Source organism: Rissa tridactyla, chromosome 5 (assembly GCF_028500815.1).
Source record: "Rissa tridactyla isolate bRisTri1 chromosome 5, bRisTri1.patW.cur.20221130, whole genome shotgun sequence".
NCBI classification, from domain to species: domain Eukaryota; kingdom Metazoa; phylum Chordata; class Aves; order Charadriiformes; family Laridae; genus Rissa; species Rissa tridactyla.
In genome coordinates this window covers 72129810-72144692 of record NC_071470.1, presented here as the reverse complement: position 1 = coordinate 72144692, position 14883 = coordinate 72129810, and the positions used below count along the sequence as shown (strand labels likewise).

Below are 14883 nucleotides of genomic sequence, written 5' to 3'. Positions count from 1 at the left end.
TGGACTTTGCCCTACACTTTTTGAGAGCCTGGGGCAACTCCCATAGAGATAATGTTAGTATAAGAATTTGCAACTTTAAAGCAAATGAGAATTATGTGGTGATTTTGATTAGATGTTAACGGGGCACAAATAGAGAATTAGATCCTTTATTCCAAAAGCTTCGTGCTTATTTTATCCAGTGCTGAATTAGTCAGTTGATCTGATGTTGTCACCATTCTGTAACAGAAGGACATAATTATAGAGCAAAATGTGATTTTTATTTTAAAAGAAAAATATTAACCAACACAATTTTTAACAAAACCCCCCCAAATGCTAGCAGAATACAATTTTCTATTCTATTAAATTGTCTGTTTCAGAAAGTACAGGCTTCTTAAATACCTGAACTACTCTTTCTTGCAAATTTCTGTTCATTATATGGAAAATTATCAGAGAAGTCGAAGGCAGAGTTTTATTAGTTCTTGATGTGAACAACCTTTTTCTTGTCTATTCTTTTCTTGTCTATAACCATGTCAATTATCTATAAGCTGTGAAATCTTTCTGAAATTATATGTTATAATCTTGCATTACAAAGCATACTGCATGCAGTATAAGGCCTAATTTTGCTACAAAAAATAATTATGAGATGTAACCTTATGGCTTCAAGACCAATTGTTATTTGATAATCTTTGTTGTGTAGAAACATGGGATTTGCCAGATCACATAAGAATTTTACAGAATACTTCTAAAGAGATAATTTTCCAAAACAGAAGAAAATTACTACCTAAATTTTGTTGGCTTCGTACATTTTAAATAGCATTACATTAATAATTTGATTTTTTTTTTCCAGTTTTCCTTTGTGTAATACAAAATAGCTACTGTTATTAGGGAGTTATTTTCCTGAAAGCAAAGAATAGAAGCTTTGTTGCTGTTTCCAAATATTTTTGCACAATGAATCAATATATAATTCATGATATGGTATCTTCCTTACGTGATGCTACGTGTTGCCTTCATTTACCGATGCTGAGTTCAGCTTGTGCTTGTGTTTGTTGTTGATGGGCGCATACTAGCATTGTTAAAAAGAGTCGGTAATGCGAGACTACAATGTGACCCACCTAAAGCCTCCCAAAGAGTTATTTTCACAGCTTAATCCCACTCCTGACAGAAATAATCTTTGCAATAGTAATCTTTGAGAGTTAATAGGTAGCCTAATTAGGGAGCTGGTGTGCTACGACACAGGCTGTGACCCCTGAACTAGCCTCCAGCCTCTTGGAAGACATGTGCCGGTCAACTCTGGAAGATCTGGGAGAGCTGACCATTGCGGTTCATGAGATGCACCCTCTGTCCCTCATATCTGTAGGTGAAAAAACAGGCTGGTTTTGTCCTGAGGCGATATAAATATACTTCAGCAATGACCTTAGGGAATTCTAGTTTTGTTTTGTGCACTATATGTAGTATTCAGGATACTCTTTCTGTGACACAGGGGGGAACATGTTAAAGAGCCAGCCTTTTCGACTGAACTGGGCTTGGATTTCACTGGAGAAGGAGAACTACGTTGTAGATGAGAACTCCAAATTTCTGGAGGTGACCATCAGACGCAGAGGATATTTGCGGGAAACCTCTTTTATCAGTAAGTAAATCTTTAATGTTTGAAGCTTCTTGCACCAGAAAAAGCAGCTGTTAAGGAGCTGTTCCATAGTTGCTTGTTCCTCTGTTTACATAATAAATGCCAAATAATGAGAATAACAATGGTATAGATTTTTATCGCTCAGACATGGCTGTCTTTCGTTTTCCACTGCTGCCACCCAGAAATCTAAGCAAGTATGTATATTAGTAGCTGTAAGAACAAATCAATAAAATGAACTTCTGCTGTTTGCCCAGTGTCTTTTTCCTGAAGTCACTTGCCAGACAACAAAACAGAAATTGGGATACCCTGCGTTGTTTATTTTGGGAGGAGGATACATTACATAACACATTAACTTTAGCTGTAAGTAAAGAACCAAGTTCTTGAAGTAGCTGATCTTTGCTTGCAGAACCAAGTTGTGGAGAAGTTAGTTACAACTTCTCACTTTACAAGGGCAGTGTTGTGCTGGCCTTTGAGCTATGTGAAAATCTGAAAGCTACTAGAAATTCTCGAAGGGTCCTCTGCTAGCAGAGGTGGCAGGTGTAGAGCGCACTGAAGTTACAAGTGTGCTGTCATGGGATAGCAGAGTACCCAATCGTGACAGCTCTGCGAAGTAAATAGGAAACACAGAAATCTTTGCACCAATGGAGCGACTCAAGGAGCACAGAACGGAAAGGTCTTTTTCTCCCTGAATTAATAACAAAAAGAAAAATGGTTCAAAGTTTTAGAGTTTTTATAGTTTAAACCCGTGTATGACAATACTTGCTTTGTGCAACACAAATATATTGGGCTATTATCTGAGTATTAATTAAATCAGGCATTTAAAACCTAAGCAGTTGTGGAATAGAAAAACTGTGGGAATTTAGGAATTAAATCATTTAGGAATGATTTCATACTCCACAGCCTTCCGAAGCTCTTTGCTAGCCATTAGATTCTCCAACAAACATGTAGGCTGTTGACTTGAGAGGGATTAATCATTCTCAGCTGGGGAGGTAAAGTGACTCTTAGTTGCTGGTGTTGAACCTTTATAGAAAGATGCTAATATATTTGAACTAATGCTGGATTGAAACCCAAAGGCAGTAATGAATTTCAAAACCCCATGGTGAGTTACAGATCTTCGTTTCATTGCATCCACAGTTGGTTTCTGCCAGTATGTGTGCCCCTTTGATTAAAAAAAATGAGAAACCTAGCTATAAAAATACCCAGGCTTAAAAATGTGTAACAACTCTCTGTATTCCTATGATATATTTTTTGTTTGATACAGTCTCACCTTAAAAAAAAAATTAAAAAAAAATTAAAATTGGGTGTGCTGCATTAAGTAGCAAAAGCTGAATGAATCCTTATGTCAGTTGTAGCATCCTACATATGAGTTTCCAATAAGGCATATTCACATTTCTGTATATTGTTTTTGCTCTTTCAAAACATTCATGGTTTGTCATAGTTTTATGAACTCATGCTGCAGCAAAAGCCATCTGATCTGAATAGCAAACAAAACCTACCTTGATTTAAATCCTCATCTGCTGCTTAACTTTGAACTAATTGCATTCATCTCTAGCCCTAGAACCTCTATGCAACTACCCTCTGTGTTTTTTATTGAGACGAGAACGCGTAGTCTTTTAAACCTGTACAATTAAAAGTTTTTGGTTGGATAATACCCCAGTAGAGAGGATGGATATGTGATTAGCTATTGCAGTTTAGATTTCCATGAAGAAGAAAAAATGGGAGAGAAGTGGGAGAGAAGGAGCAAATTTGTGTACTGTGGTGGACCCAATAAACCCTGAAAACATTGTTCTGTCACACTGAGCTGCAATTCCGCATCAAATGTCCAGTTATTTACCTAACTAAGAGAGCATCTGCAGAAGCAACAATTGGACAGACAGCAAAAGTCATTAGGGCTTATTTAATGTACAGGGAGAAGTGGTAAAAGAACTTCGTAGATCTTAAATGTGTATAAGTGCAGCACAGATACAGAGCAGTAACGGAAGCAGTAAGGACAAATTATTAAACATACAATGATTAATTACTCTTTGAAAAAGATGAGCGATCGGGTTGTTTTTTGGTTTGTTTGTTTTGGTTTTTTTTATATGGGTGACTAAATTACACTTTCAGTGAAGCCTTGAACACCTTAATTGAGATAAATAAATTTCTTAACTGGAAAACTTTTTCCATGAATTTTTATATAGATGGGAAAATTGGCCCTGTTGAACAGTTCTGTTCACTCATATTTCATAAATAACCTCAAGCCTCAGTAACTTTGTTGATGCTTGTATAGGTTTTAAGTGCCCAGCAGGTGTAGTCAATGGAATTATTCATGCAAATACAATTCTATATGCACACAAATGTTGGCAGTACCCTACCCTTATTACCAATTTTTTTTTGAGCTATGCAACGATGTTAGAGAAAGTGTGATATAACCATCCTTATTTTTTTCTGAAGGTAAATAACTGCCAGATTAGCCTTTTAAAACTATTTTTTGTGGTTGTTTTAGTTTTATGAAAATATTAAAATGCATGGAGAATAATTCCTCTGAATTTTTATGCAGGTATTGGAACCAAAGATGGTACAGCAGTAAAGGATAAAGACTTCAAGGGTAAACCTCAGAAACAGGTCCAGTTCAATCCAGGACAGGTTTTGGCTACCTGGCGAGTGAGGATATTTGCAGACAATGAATACGAAGCATCTGAAACATTCCAAATTGTTCTGTCTGATCCAGTTATGGCTGCCCTTGAGAGTCCAGCAATAGCAACCGTTGAAATCGTGGATCCTGGTGATGGTATGTATCATTTCTTGTACCCTTAGAATTTGCGATCAGGTGCAGTACTGTTCGCCTGTGGGTCCTGTGAGTACTGGTATAACTCATCTGTCTTTGTTCTTGTGGTTCAGCCCTGTCTTAAAGCTTCACTTAGCTGAGTAAGGAAATTTTATTTCTTAGTAAATCCCTTCCCTGGCTAAATTCACACTCTGTAATGTCATACAGGTGTTCAACCATAGGCCTCCCTTCTCTCATCATGTTTTTCTTCAGTATCTACAGTGTATATTCCTCAGCTGGAATATAGAGTAGAGGAAGATATAGGTGAACTGCTGATTCCTGTTAGAAGATCTGGAGATGTCAGTCAAGAACTGATGGTTGTTTGTGCTACACACCAAGGTATGTTATCTAGCTAGGTAACAGACTGTTCAGCATAATATCTATGTTTAGGTAAGAGAGCAAAGGCAGTTGTTAGTCAGCAAGTATTGCCAGTAACTTCAGTAGCTGGAACAAGTGATTTTTGCAGGCAACTTACGTATGTCTAGCTCTGTGCTTGAAGAGTGTTTTAAAGCCCAAAAATGTAAGAATATGCGTGTGTGCGTGTGCACGCGCATATATATATATATGTATACATATATGTATATATAAGTATGTGTATATATATGTATACCTTTTTTCAAAGAGGCACCATTTTTTTTGCTGCAGCTTTTCCTGCTGAAGAGGAAATGCCTGTCCCTGCAGTGATTGTTTAGAAGGGAAAAAAGGATTATTCTAGTTTTAAAACCTGTTCCTCTCCTGTTGTTGAGGATCTGACTGATCCTTGCACCTTTGTATACACCCTGAATGAGAACTGAGGTGCCCAGTGGGTGGGCTGTTCCTGTTGTCAGTGTTTTGCTTTTAGACTATGTAGCTGGAAGCCAAGTCAGGGGTTCAGTTGATTCAGCAAGAACAAGTATTTCAAAATTGCCAGACTACAGGCATAGAGTATCACTTTTTGTTTAAACATAAGGCTGCATGAAGCAATGATCTGCTTAATAATGCTTTTTAACTCATTTGTATTATGAAAGAAGGCGATGTATGGAGTTGGTCATGAACCGCAGAGAAAAGATGTAGACTCAGAACTAAACCATTTCTAAAATCAAACGAGATTTTGGGGTTTTGTTTAGGTTAGAGGCCAGCTATAAAGTTCAGATCACAACCATGTCTTCACTAGATATAGAGAGATGCGTGAACTTAAGTTTGTGGTGGTGCGCTGACTTTCAGTGTGGTGGTTGTCACTCAAATAATATAGTTAATACAGACAGGTAATTGATAGTAGGATTCTTTCTTCAACTCATTTGAATCTTAAGTATTCTGAATGTAGTTCTTGACTACAAAATAAGCCTACTATAAACTGAAAAATGGGATGGCAGAGGAGAGAAAATTAGATATTGTAAAAATATGAGATATTATAAATATATCAGATAATTCTTAATCAAATCTAAAATGTGCATTCAAAATATAAAGATAATGTAATGGGCATTTATAAATAAAACCAGGCTTAAGATATGGGTTAGCATTTATTCTAAGCAGTGAAATATGGAAGTTTTGACTGAAAAAAAATGGTTTTCTTATAGAAGTCTTCTATCAGATAGTCACAGCTTGAGATACCAGCATTCTGTATGCTTCATGGGCAGGGAAAATGGAGGATCATCTTCAGTTTTGTGACTTATTTAAACTTTTGGTTCAGAAAATCCTTTTAACGTCTTTTGTTTCTATTTTACCCTTACCTGTAAGAGTCAGCCTGACTGGTTGTCAGGAATCTTCAGTGTGTCAGGCATTCAGAGGTCATCTGTTCCTTCATCAATGACTTATAAGGGCTTATAAAGGCTTTTAAAAGCTCTTTTGTTGTGTATTGAGGCACAGAAAATCTTACCCAGTTACTTAAGGCTTTTTGTCCTTGTAGGCTGCCAACCTGTCTGGCCTTAATAAGGCTAGCCGCTTACCCAAATGCACAATTGCTGTCATTGTTGTCATGTAGCTTTTCATAAACATGCTGCAGTAAAATAATTTTTCTCAAAGTTTTAAACATGATAAGCATGGTAAACATGACACTGTCTCTCATTTATTAAGCAGGCTGAGAAAGATTAAGTGTCCAACACATTGCTAACCCCTGTCTGTATTAAAGGAAGGTAATCAATGTATGTTGTGTGTACTTGCAACCTCTGGAAAACAGGCCACCTGATTGCACAGGTACTCAGAATTAGGTCAGTTTAGAAGAGACCTTGAGAGGTCTCCAGTTAGATCTGCTCCTCAAAGCCGTGGCAGCTGTGAGGTGGGAACAGGTTGCTCAGTCTTTTGCCCCTGAAAATCCCCGTGGACCTAGGCCAGGCCACTGAGGAACTCCACTTGTAACTGGCCTTTAGGTGGAGTACAAACTATTAACCACCACCCTTTGATTCTGGTGATCTAGCCAGTTTTCACCCGGCTAGCATTCCACCCAACCAGATAGTGACATCCCAGTTGGCTACAAGGATGCTGGTAGTGCAAATCAACAACAGTTCTTAGGCTCATATTGCATATAAGCTTACTTTTTAAAAAAAACCCCAAGTATTTCACACAAATAAACACAGCATAATTTTTTTTTCACCCCCGCCTTCTAAGAATCACACAATGAAGTAAATGTGAAGTTCAAATTAATTTGTTCAGGAAGAGTCCTCATCCTAAGGTCCCAGTGACTTTCATAGACATTCTGATCCATGAAAGAATAGCATGCAGAAATGAAAAGGGAAAACATCTTGCCATTTTTCAGTGCAAGTGTTACAAAATGTGGTCAGTCGCGTGTGATGTTGAATCGGCTGTGGCTCCATGTCCTCATCTTTCAACAGCAAAACCTATTGGAGGTTTTGCCCCTTGCCTCTCTTAACTACTCTTGCACTTTTTTCTTCTTCCCTCACAAAATCGCTTTTTATTGTGACTGTTCAGCTGCTGATGGGGCTGTGCTCTACCCAATTCATATCGAAGTGTATTTTTGAGAGGTTTGTTGTGTTTCTTTTTAATTAGCTGACTCACTTCTCTCACCTGGTTGAAGTGCTGCTCCACAAAAATAACTGGATATAATAGTGAATCATGAGCAGAAATGGTTTCGTGAGGGCTTTGTGGGTGATAATAAGAGGCCTCTGAGCCACTTTGCTACTGGAGAAGTTGTATTATAAATAGCAAGAATTTTTTCTGTTTAACTTGATACCAAAGCATATTTATTAGTCAGTTCCAGCATAAAATACTTTTTCTGTGTTTGTTTCATTAAAGGGCTGTTGTTGTTCTGCTTCTTTAAAGTCCTGAGTCCCTGTAATTCATTTTTTACCCTCTCTCCCCATAGCTTCTGCTACTGGCACAGTACCATCCACGGTCTTGTCTTATTCTGACTACATCTCACGTCCTGAAGATCATAGCAGCATTGTTCATTTTGATAAGGATGAGACTGAGAAAATCTGTCGTGTTGTCATTATTGATGACTCTCTCTATGAGGAAGATGAGACCTTCAATGTTTCTCTGAGCATGCCAGTGGGTGGCCAAATTGGCACTGAATTCCCAAGCACCAAAGTAATAATCTTGGCTGACACAGATGATGGTGAGTATGAAGAAGCAATTTTGCTTTGCTGGGACTTTCCTCTTTGAAAGTTTTGCTGATTAAATAATCTCTTCCACTGTGCTTTAGTTTTTTGAACAGCTGAAAACTTGAGTACAGGATTTGCTTACTCAGTAGAAAAACTGGCAGAACAAACATTGAACTGTGTATAACACAGTGTATAATATGTATCATGCACTTTAGTTTACAGTGTTTTGTTATTGCAGTAGGAATTGAGGATTAGACTTTCTTTACTGGCATAGGACTTAGATGACTATTTTATTACAGATATTACAGATCTGAGGTAAATCTGTGAGGATTAGATTTACTGTTACTGCAGCAGAGTCTGTGATTACCGTAGTTTACACAGGTATAGGATTAGTTCCGTGTCAATGTTATGGATGAAAAAATTTGTATGCTATCAGATAAAGATAAAGAGTAGAAATAGTTAATAGAGGCTAATTTGTCATGCACAGTAATTCCCAGTGTGTCAAGATTAGTGCACTTTTAAGTGCAACTCTTCCTTTTTTATTATAAATTTGGAGACACAGAATTCAGTCCAAGAATTGATACTATTAGACAGAAGCAGAAGAAAAGCCATGTACTTTATTGTCATACTTCTATTTGTTCTTTTAGTCCTTGTTGAAATCTGTCTTGCTAATCTGGTATTGTGAATATAATTGTGCTAAATAAGGCAGGAGTTCTGTACATTGATTAGACAAAGTCATGTTATACAATAGTGGTCAGGTTCAGTATTGAAGCTATACTGAGCTGATTCTTTGGAGCTTTTGATTCACTTCATAAATAATGAGAATTTGGAGCCTGATTTCTGTGTCCTGCAATAAAAAAATAACTTTCATTCTGTTATATGAAGAAAAGTATAAAGCTAAAGATCCAGGAGAATATTTCTATTAGCTACTGTTTATTTCTACCCTTTTGTGTGTCCTCCAGAAATCAACTAGTCAAAACAGTCAAATTGATGAGGGGAAAAATGTTGTTTTCTCAAATGAAACATGAATGGGCCAAAATTATCACTGGTGTAATTTCTCTGAGGCCAAAGGATTTACATCAGAAGTGAATTTGCCATAAGAATGAAGTTAATAAGAGTATCATGGCCTTCAGCTTGATGAGATTTGTCAAAAGGCTTCTTTACCTCTTTCAGAGAATAGGAAGGAAAATAATGCAGAATTAAGCCATTGGGGCAAGGAAAGAGTTATTTTCTTTACCAGACTCAATAACCAGATTTTTATTTTCATGGAAAACAAAATTATTTATTATCAGCAGATCAAAACTGCTTTCTATGCAGTTTTTAATAGAGAGAAAATTATTTTGATATACATAGAAAGCAAAATTACAATATAGGTAATTATTTTATATCAATTGACAGAAAATTATCATGCTTCTACTTTTCAGCACAACTTTGATAGTTTATAGCTTTCTCTCTTTTTTTGTTACAAATCTTTCTTTCTAAGAATACCATCCAGCAAAATACTAAAAAAACCTATCATCAGATAAATTCAGAGTAATTCCGAACTCAGCCTATGTCATATGGAAAGATGGTTAGGGCTTAAGCTCAATTTGTTAGAGTGTGCTCTGAAATGAAAAGTTTCTTAAGAATACATCACTTTGTAAGACTTTCCATTTTGGATAAACAGACAGGAAACAGGCTGCCATTCTGTTTTCGTGACAGCTTTTCCAGCTTTTACACTGCTGGCATTGGATTGATTGATAAGAAACTGGACAACCTTCTTTTTCAAATGGGTAAAATTTGTGTTTCAAAGAGTAAAGTTTCATCAGTTTTCTTTTTCTGCAGAATGATACCTTCATCCACCAAACATTTCTAATACACAGTACTGTCAGCATACATGCAGCGGAAAAGTATATATACTTAGCACTGTAGGAGTGTTAAAGTGAAAACGAAGATTTCACAGGCATATGCCTGGTTGTGTCTGAAAGATGAATGCTTTGGGGCTTTTGTTAATAGTGGGACCAAACTTGGAATGATTGTTAGACTCAGCAAAGGAATAAGGCAATAATAAGCTTGAAAGTGCCTCTTTCCAATTGGAAAAAAGTTGAGCACAGCTTTGATTTGGGATGTGACTGTATTCGCACAATCCTTTGGTCAAGTTGGTCATATGAGATGTGCTGTAATGCCTCTAACAACAAGGGCCAGGGAACCCTACAAGGAGAAAAAGAAAGAAATTGAGAGGCAAAGACTTTAATATATATGAATAGAATTATTTGCAGCATTAAGGGATAATAGTAATCCTGCGTTAGCCAGCCCTAGAAAAAGAAAAGGAAAATGCAAAATTTTATTATTAAGATCTGATAGTGTTCCAAAACTACTTGTACAGATAAGTGACTATACACAGCATAAATTAACATCGATTCAGGCCATGATTAGCTTTAATATAAATGAACCTGGAACATGATACACATTTTTGCATTTATTGGCTTTGTTTATATTACAAATTTTTACAGAAATGTCCATAATATTGGCACCACTTCCAGAATTTTACATTTTTATGAATTGCTTAACAGTGCAAATAGAAAATAGGTAACCTTGCAGAAAAGTACTAGGCATAGTCCTTTGTGTGTAATGGCAAGCTCTGAGGTCTGAACCCCTTTATGTGTAAGTACAGATGGTAAAAATATAGTTGTGATTGAGTAAAGGGCAATATAACAGATAAACTTGAGTAATTGCATCCAAAGTGCTTAAATACCTGGAGAGGTGTTAGACTTGCAGTGCAGTCAGTGGAGATTTTGCTGATAGTAAGATAAGGCCTTTTGACAGCGTAGAAAAGTGTGCAGCTCTGACCACATACAGATATATGCAGTATGAATGTGTTCCTTGCTATAGCAAGCAACACAGGAAATACTCCTCACACTTTTTTCTAAATAAAAGTAATTTGGGAATGATCACTTTGCTCTTTTGTTCACCCACGATGAGATTCTGTGAATGCTCCCTGAGATACACATAAAAGCAAATACCTTGTGCTAATTTTATTCACAGCATTCCACATCTCACAGTGATCGAATACAAAGAAAGCAGGTTATTGCTTGGTATTAGTATTGGTATTGCTTAGCATTAGTAAGATTTGAAGTAACAAATATATTTCTTGTCACCAATTTTTAAAAAAGAATAAATTTTGGAGAGAAAAAGCTTGAGTTTCTTAGGCCAAAGAAAGCTGTATGTAAATGCCATGACTTTAATGTCAATCATTTTAGTGCTTTCGCATGTCAGTGAAAGTTGAAGAATATATTAAGTGATCTGAAACATTTTTACGTGCATTAAGCTTTAAAGCAAGAAGGAAAGCCACTTAAAGTGTCATCAAGGAAAGCAGTCAGGTATGTTGTCAGAGTGTGTTAGTGAAATTACTGCTGTTTAAATATTTTTAGAGAGTGGTTCACAAAGTTTAGAATATATTTCAGAAAAAACGTTCTATCAGTAAAGATAATGTTGCCACAAGGTGATATAAATACCAGGCAATTAAAATTCCAGGCATTAAATTCCAGGCATTAAAATACCAGGCATTATTAAATTCTCTTAGTCACTATTCCCATTTTGAAAGTCTGATAGCAGTGCACAGGCAAGAATGGAAATTATTTTTGTCTTGCTGGCTGTTCTGTTGAGATGTCTCATGGGAGCTTCATAAAACTTGTGAGATCACTGGTATCCACGGTGCTATGTGTGTCTGAGGATGGAGGAGAAAGCAGTTTCTTGGGTTTATTGTCTCAGGGTTTGAGGTTTCTTGCATATATTCTGCTTAGGTCTCTCTCTCTGAAGGGCGTTATCTTGCTGCATTTTAAAATAAATGATTCTGTATAATGGCTTTATACTGGAAAATAAAGCACGGTGACTTTTTTTCTGTGAAATACATGAAAATTTTCAGTATTAGTTCTGTACATGAGTCTATTTTCATCTCTGAGACTACAATTGTAGAAACTTACCCCTATTTAGCATCTAAAGCATTCAAATTTCTACCTTCTCCGCTCAGATGTGATTATGGTTTGTGCATTATATGGAGGAAGGCATTGATCAAAGCTTGCAGTATGGTTTGAGAAGTGTATACCCAGGGATTCCTTAAAGAGAAAACAGACTTTATAAAGAAGAGGGTCCTAAAATTTTGTTGTCAATGTCCTAAGGAGAGGCCTGCCACAGACTGCCTCAAGTGAAGACCCATAGCTCCCCACAGAGTCATGTTACACGCACGTAAAAACCAGAAATAACTCATTATTAGGTCTCGAGTCTTCAGAGTCACCAGTTCCGTATAGCTTAGTGCATGAAAAAGTTTAAAACTTAAATATCTTGAAAATTAATTATGACTCCACATTCTCATAACATTATAGTAATGTTTAAGTAAAGGAAAGTGTTATTTCAAGAATTAAAAGGAAAAATAAACAGCAAGCTAATAGTCAAGACATAATGTCTGTCCTTTGATCTAGGGTCTCTCGGAGCCAAAGAACAATGCAGGTTTTGTAGTGGACCCTTGATGCTAAACCAGTAATCTCTCAGCTGTGTATCATTTTCCTGTAATGTGGGTGCCTGGGAGCACGCTGTCCGTGTCTGGCTGAACAAAGAGTCCGGTTGTTCAGTAAACTTTGAAGAAATAGGTGCAAACAGCAGCTTGTAGTTTTCTTAAGCAAGCGGAAATCCACATTAGCTCTTTGCTTGTGTATTGAAGTGGCATCGTAGGTAGAAAAGGTTTCAGGGCCACAGCTTAAAAAAAAAAGAAAATTGACTGGCTTTCTAGGCCAAACTGACACTTAGAGCTATTATTTTGTGAAGGAAAATCCATTTTAAATTGATAGTTTATGGCTTTTCGTGATTGAAATCACTATTGTTTGCTAAAGATTACCAGTTAGCTCAGATGCTGTTCTGGTTTCTTAGTTAAATATTTGGTAATTAGTGTAATGATTTCTTCACTGACCATCCTAAAAGCGAAAGAAAAGAGAGTATAAATACATGAATGACCTCCACTTTTAAAACTACTTTTCTTTTTTCCTTTTTTTTTAATTATCTTTGGGCTTCATAATAAAAATGTGTTGTGTTTCAGAGACAAGTGATTAATGTGCTGTAATAATTAAGTCACAAGTGTCATCTTCCTTAACATGTTTAATAGCCTATTGACTCATGCTTATTATCGCTGTCATTTTTGGGAGAGTAGGTGTATATAGATTGGACATTTCAGAAACTCTGAAGACGCAAAAAATGCTGTTGAATTTCACTGGTCACAGTATCCAAGGATCCATTTTCTCTCGTTGTACTATATTTATGTGGGAAAGATGTTCATCTGAAAGATTTAAAAAAGAATCATACAGATACTTATTTTTTTAATCTTATTTTCACCTATTTGTGTTGGAAATGAACAAAAGTATTTGCTTACTCAGTATTTTTCATTGATAATACAATAAGATTGAGAAACTTTGGATTGTTGCAGCAAGTGTTTCAAGTTCTCAGCAGGAGACATGAAGACCTTAGCACAATTTAAGATGACAAATTATGGTGGCTATAATAGAAATGGGAAAGATGACTGTAATAAGAATAATTACTGATTATTGCATCTCCTTAAGCCATATTTCAAAACAAAAAGCTTGTTATCAAAAGGAACAGCACTGACATCTGAAGTTATAATGTTTTAGTCCATATAGTTGTAGACACAGTATGCACATTCAAGGAGGGGAAAAAAGTTACTCTCCCAATTAATGAGGCTGGTATTTAAGGGCCAGTTCAAGACAGTTATCATGGACTGCAATAAGCTGAACTGCTTGATCTCTTAAAACTTCAAAAGAATTTACGACCTGTACTTGAAAATCCATTAAGCTGTGCCTAAGGGAAATTGATGGATTTTTGATGTTTGAAAGTAGATTCCTATGTGAATAGAGAAAATTAACCAGTCTAATTTTTAAACTAAATCTAGAATCTTGGACAATTCTTTCAGAAGGGAAGAAGGAATATGAAAGAATAGATGAAATTAAATTACAAATATTTTTTTTTAATTTAAATATATAAATAATATTTTTTTTCATTACAAAGATTCATGATTACTCCTGCCAGAGTAAATACTTTGCAGCAATTTTCTTCATGAAATGTGGACAAAATTTGTAACAATTTATGCCAAGCTGTATTTTTCCAAATAATTTTTCCACTCTTGGTGGGGGGACCCCAGTGATTTTTCTGCCCACTGAGTTGAAGTAGGATTCTGATCCCTGTGACACCGATATAATCTGGAGCGTTGCCATTGCCTTGTGCAGAATTACTCTTTCTGTCCTTTACACAAGTTGGTTAAACAAAACTGTAACAACTTACAGGGCATCACTGGTCACTTGATAATCCATTAGCTGTGAAAAAAAGGCATGTAAGTTTGCATATTTAGACTCCTACTCTTCTCCTCACCATGCGGGGAGCACTTCAACAATAAAAAATGCATAGCTGGTGGGAAAGGAATGTGATCATCTTCAAAATGTATCTGTCACGACAGGGGGAAAAATGCCAAAACTGGCAAATAACTTATCATTAAAACTGCTGATTAGAGGGGTGGGAGGAAGGTGGGGAGAAGAGTTTGTGTTGGGGTACTGCTTTAGGCAAAGCAAAATTTTCTTTGAAAACAGACTGAAGTATTTAATTGACATAAAATCAAACCTTCAGTTTGACTTTCAGTTGTGATACCCTTTTTCTTAAAATACAAAAATACTTCAGGAATTGAAAAAGATTTTTTCAAGAAGAAAGCCAACATCTTCAGTCCCCCAAAATCTGTGATTTTTAGCTAGAAGTAAGTCCTACAGTCCCGATGAATAGATCTGTCCTTCAAAAAAAACATGTTTTCAACGAGTTTTGTGTTTTATTAAACTATTTAACCCATCGTCAAGTGTCTGATTTAATTCTCTAGCCTTTCTCTTGAGTTTTGCATCCAAAAGATTTGCTTT

At 36.2% G+C, this 14883-nt stretch overlaps 1 protein-coding gene across 1 annotated transcript in view; it reads left to right on the top strand.

Moving 5' to 3' along the window:
• Positions 1-14883, top strand: part of FREM3 (FRAS1 related extracellular matrix 3) — a 65615-nt gene that overhangs the window by 24823 nt on the left and 25909 nt on the right. Inside the window, exons 3-6 of the mRNA XM_054204310.1 lie at positions 1460-1606; positions 4143-4373; positions 4623-4748; positions 7708-7959. Coding sequence (XP_054060285.1) covers positions 1460-1606; positions 4143-4373; positions 4623-4748; positions 7708-7959 — 756 coding nt within the window. The remainder of the gene's footprint in view (positions 1-1459; positions 1607-4142; positions 4374-4622; positions 4749-7707; positions 7960-14883) is intronic.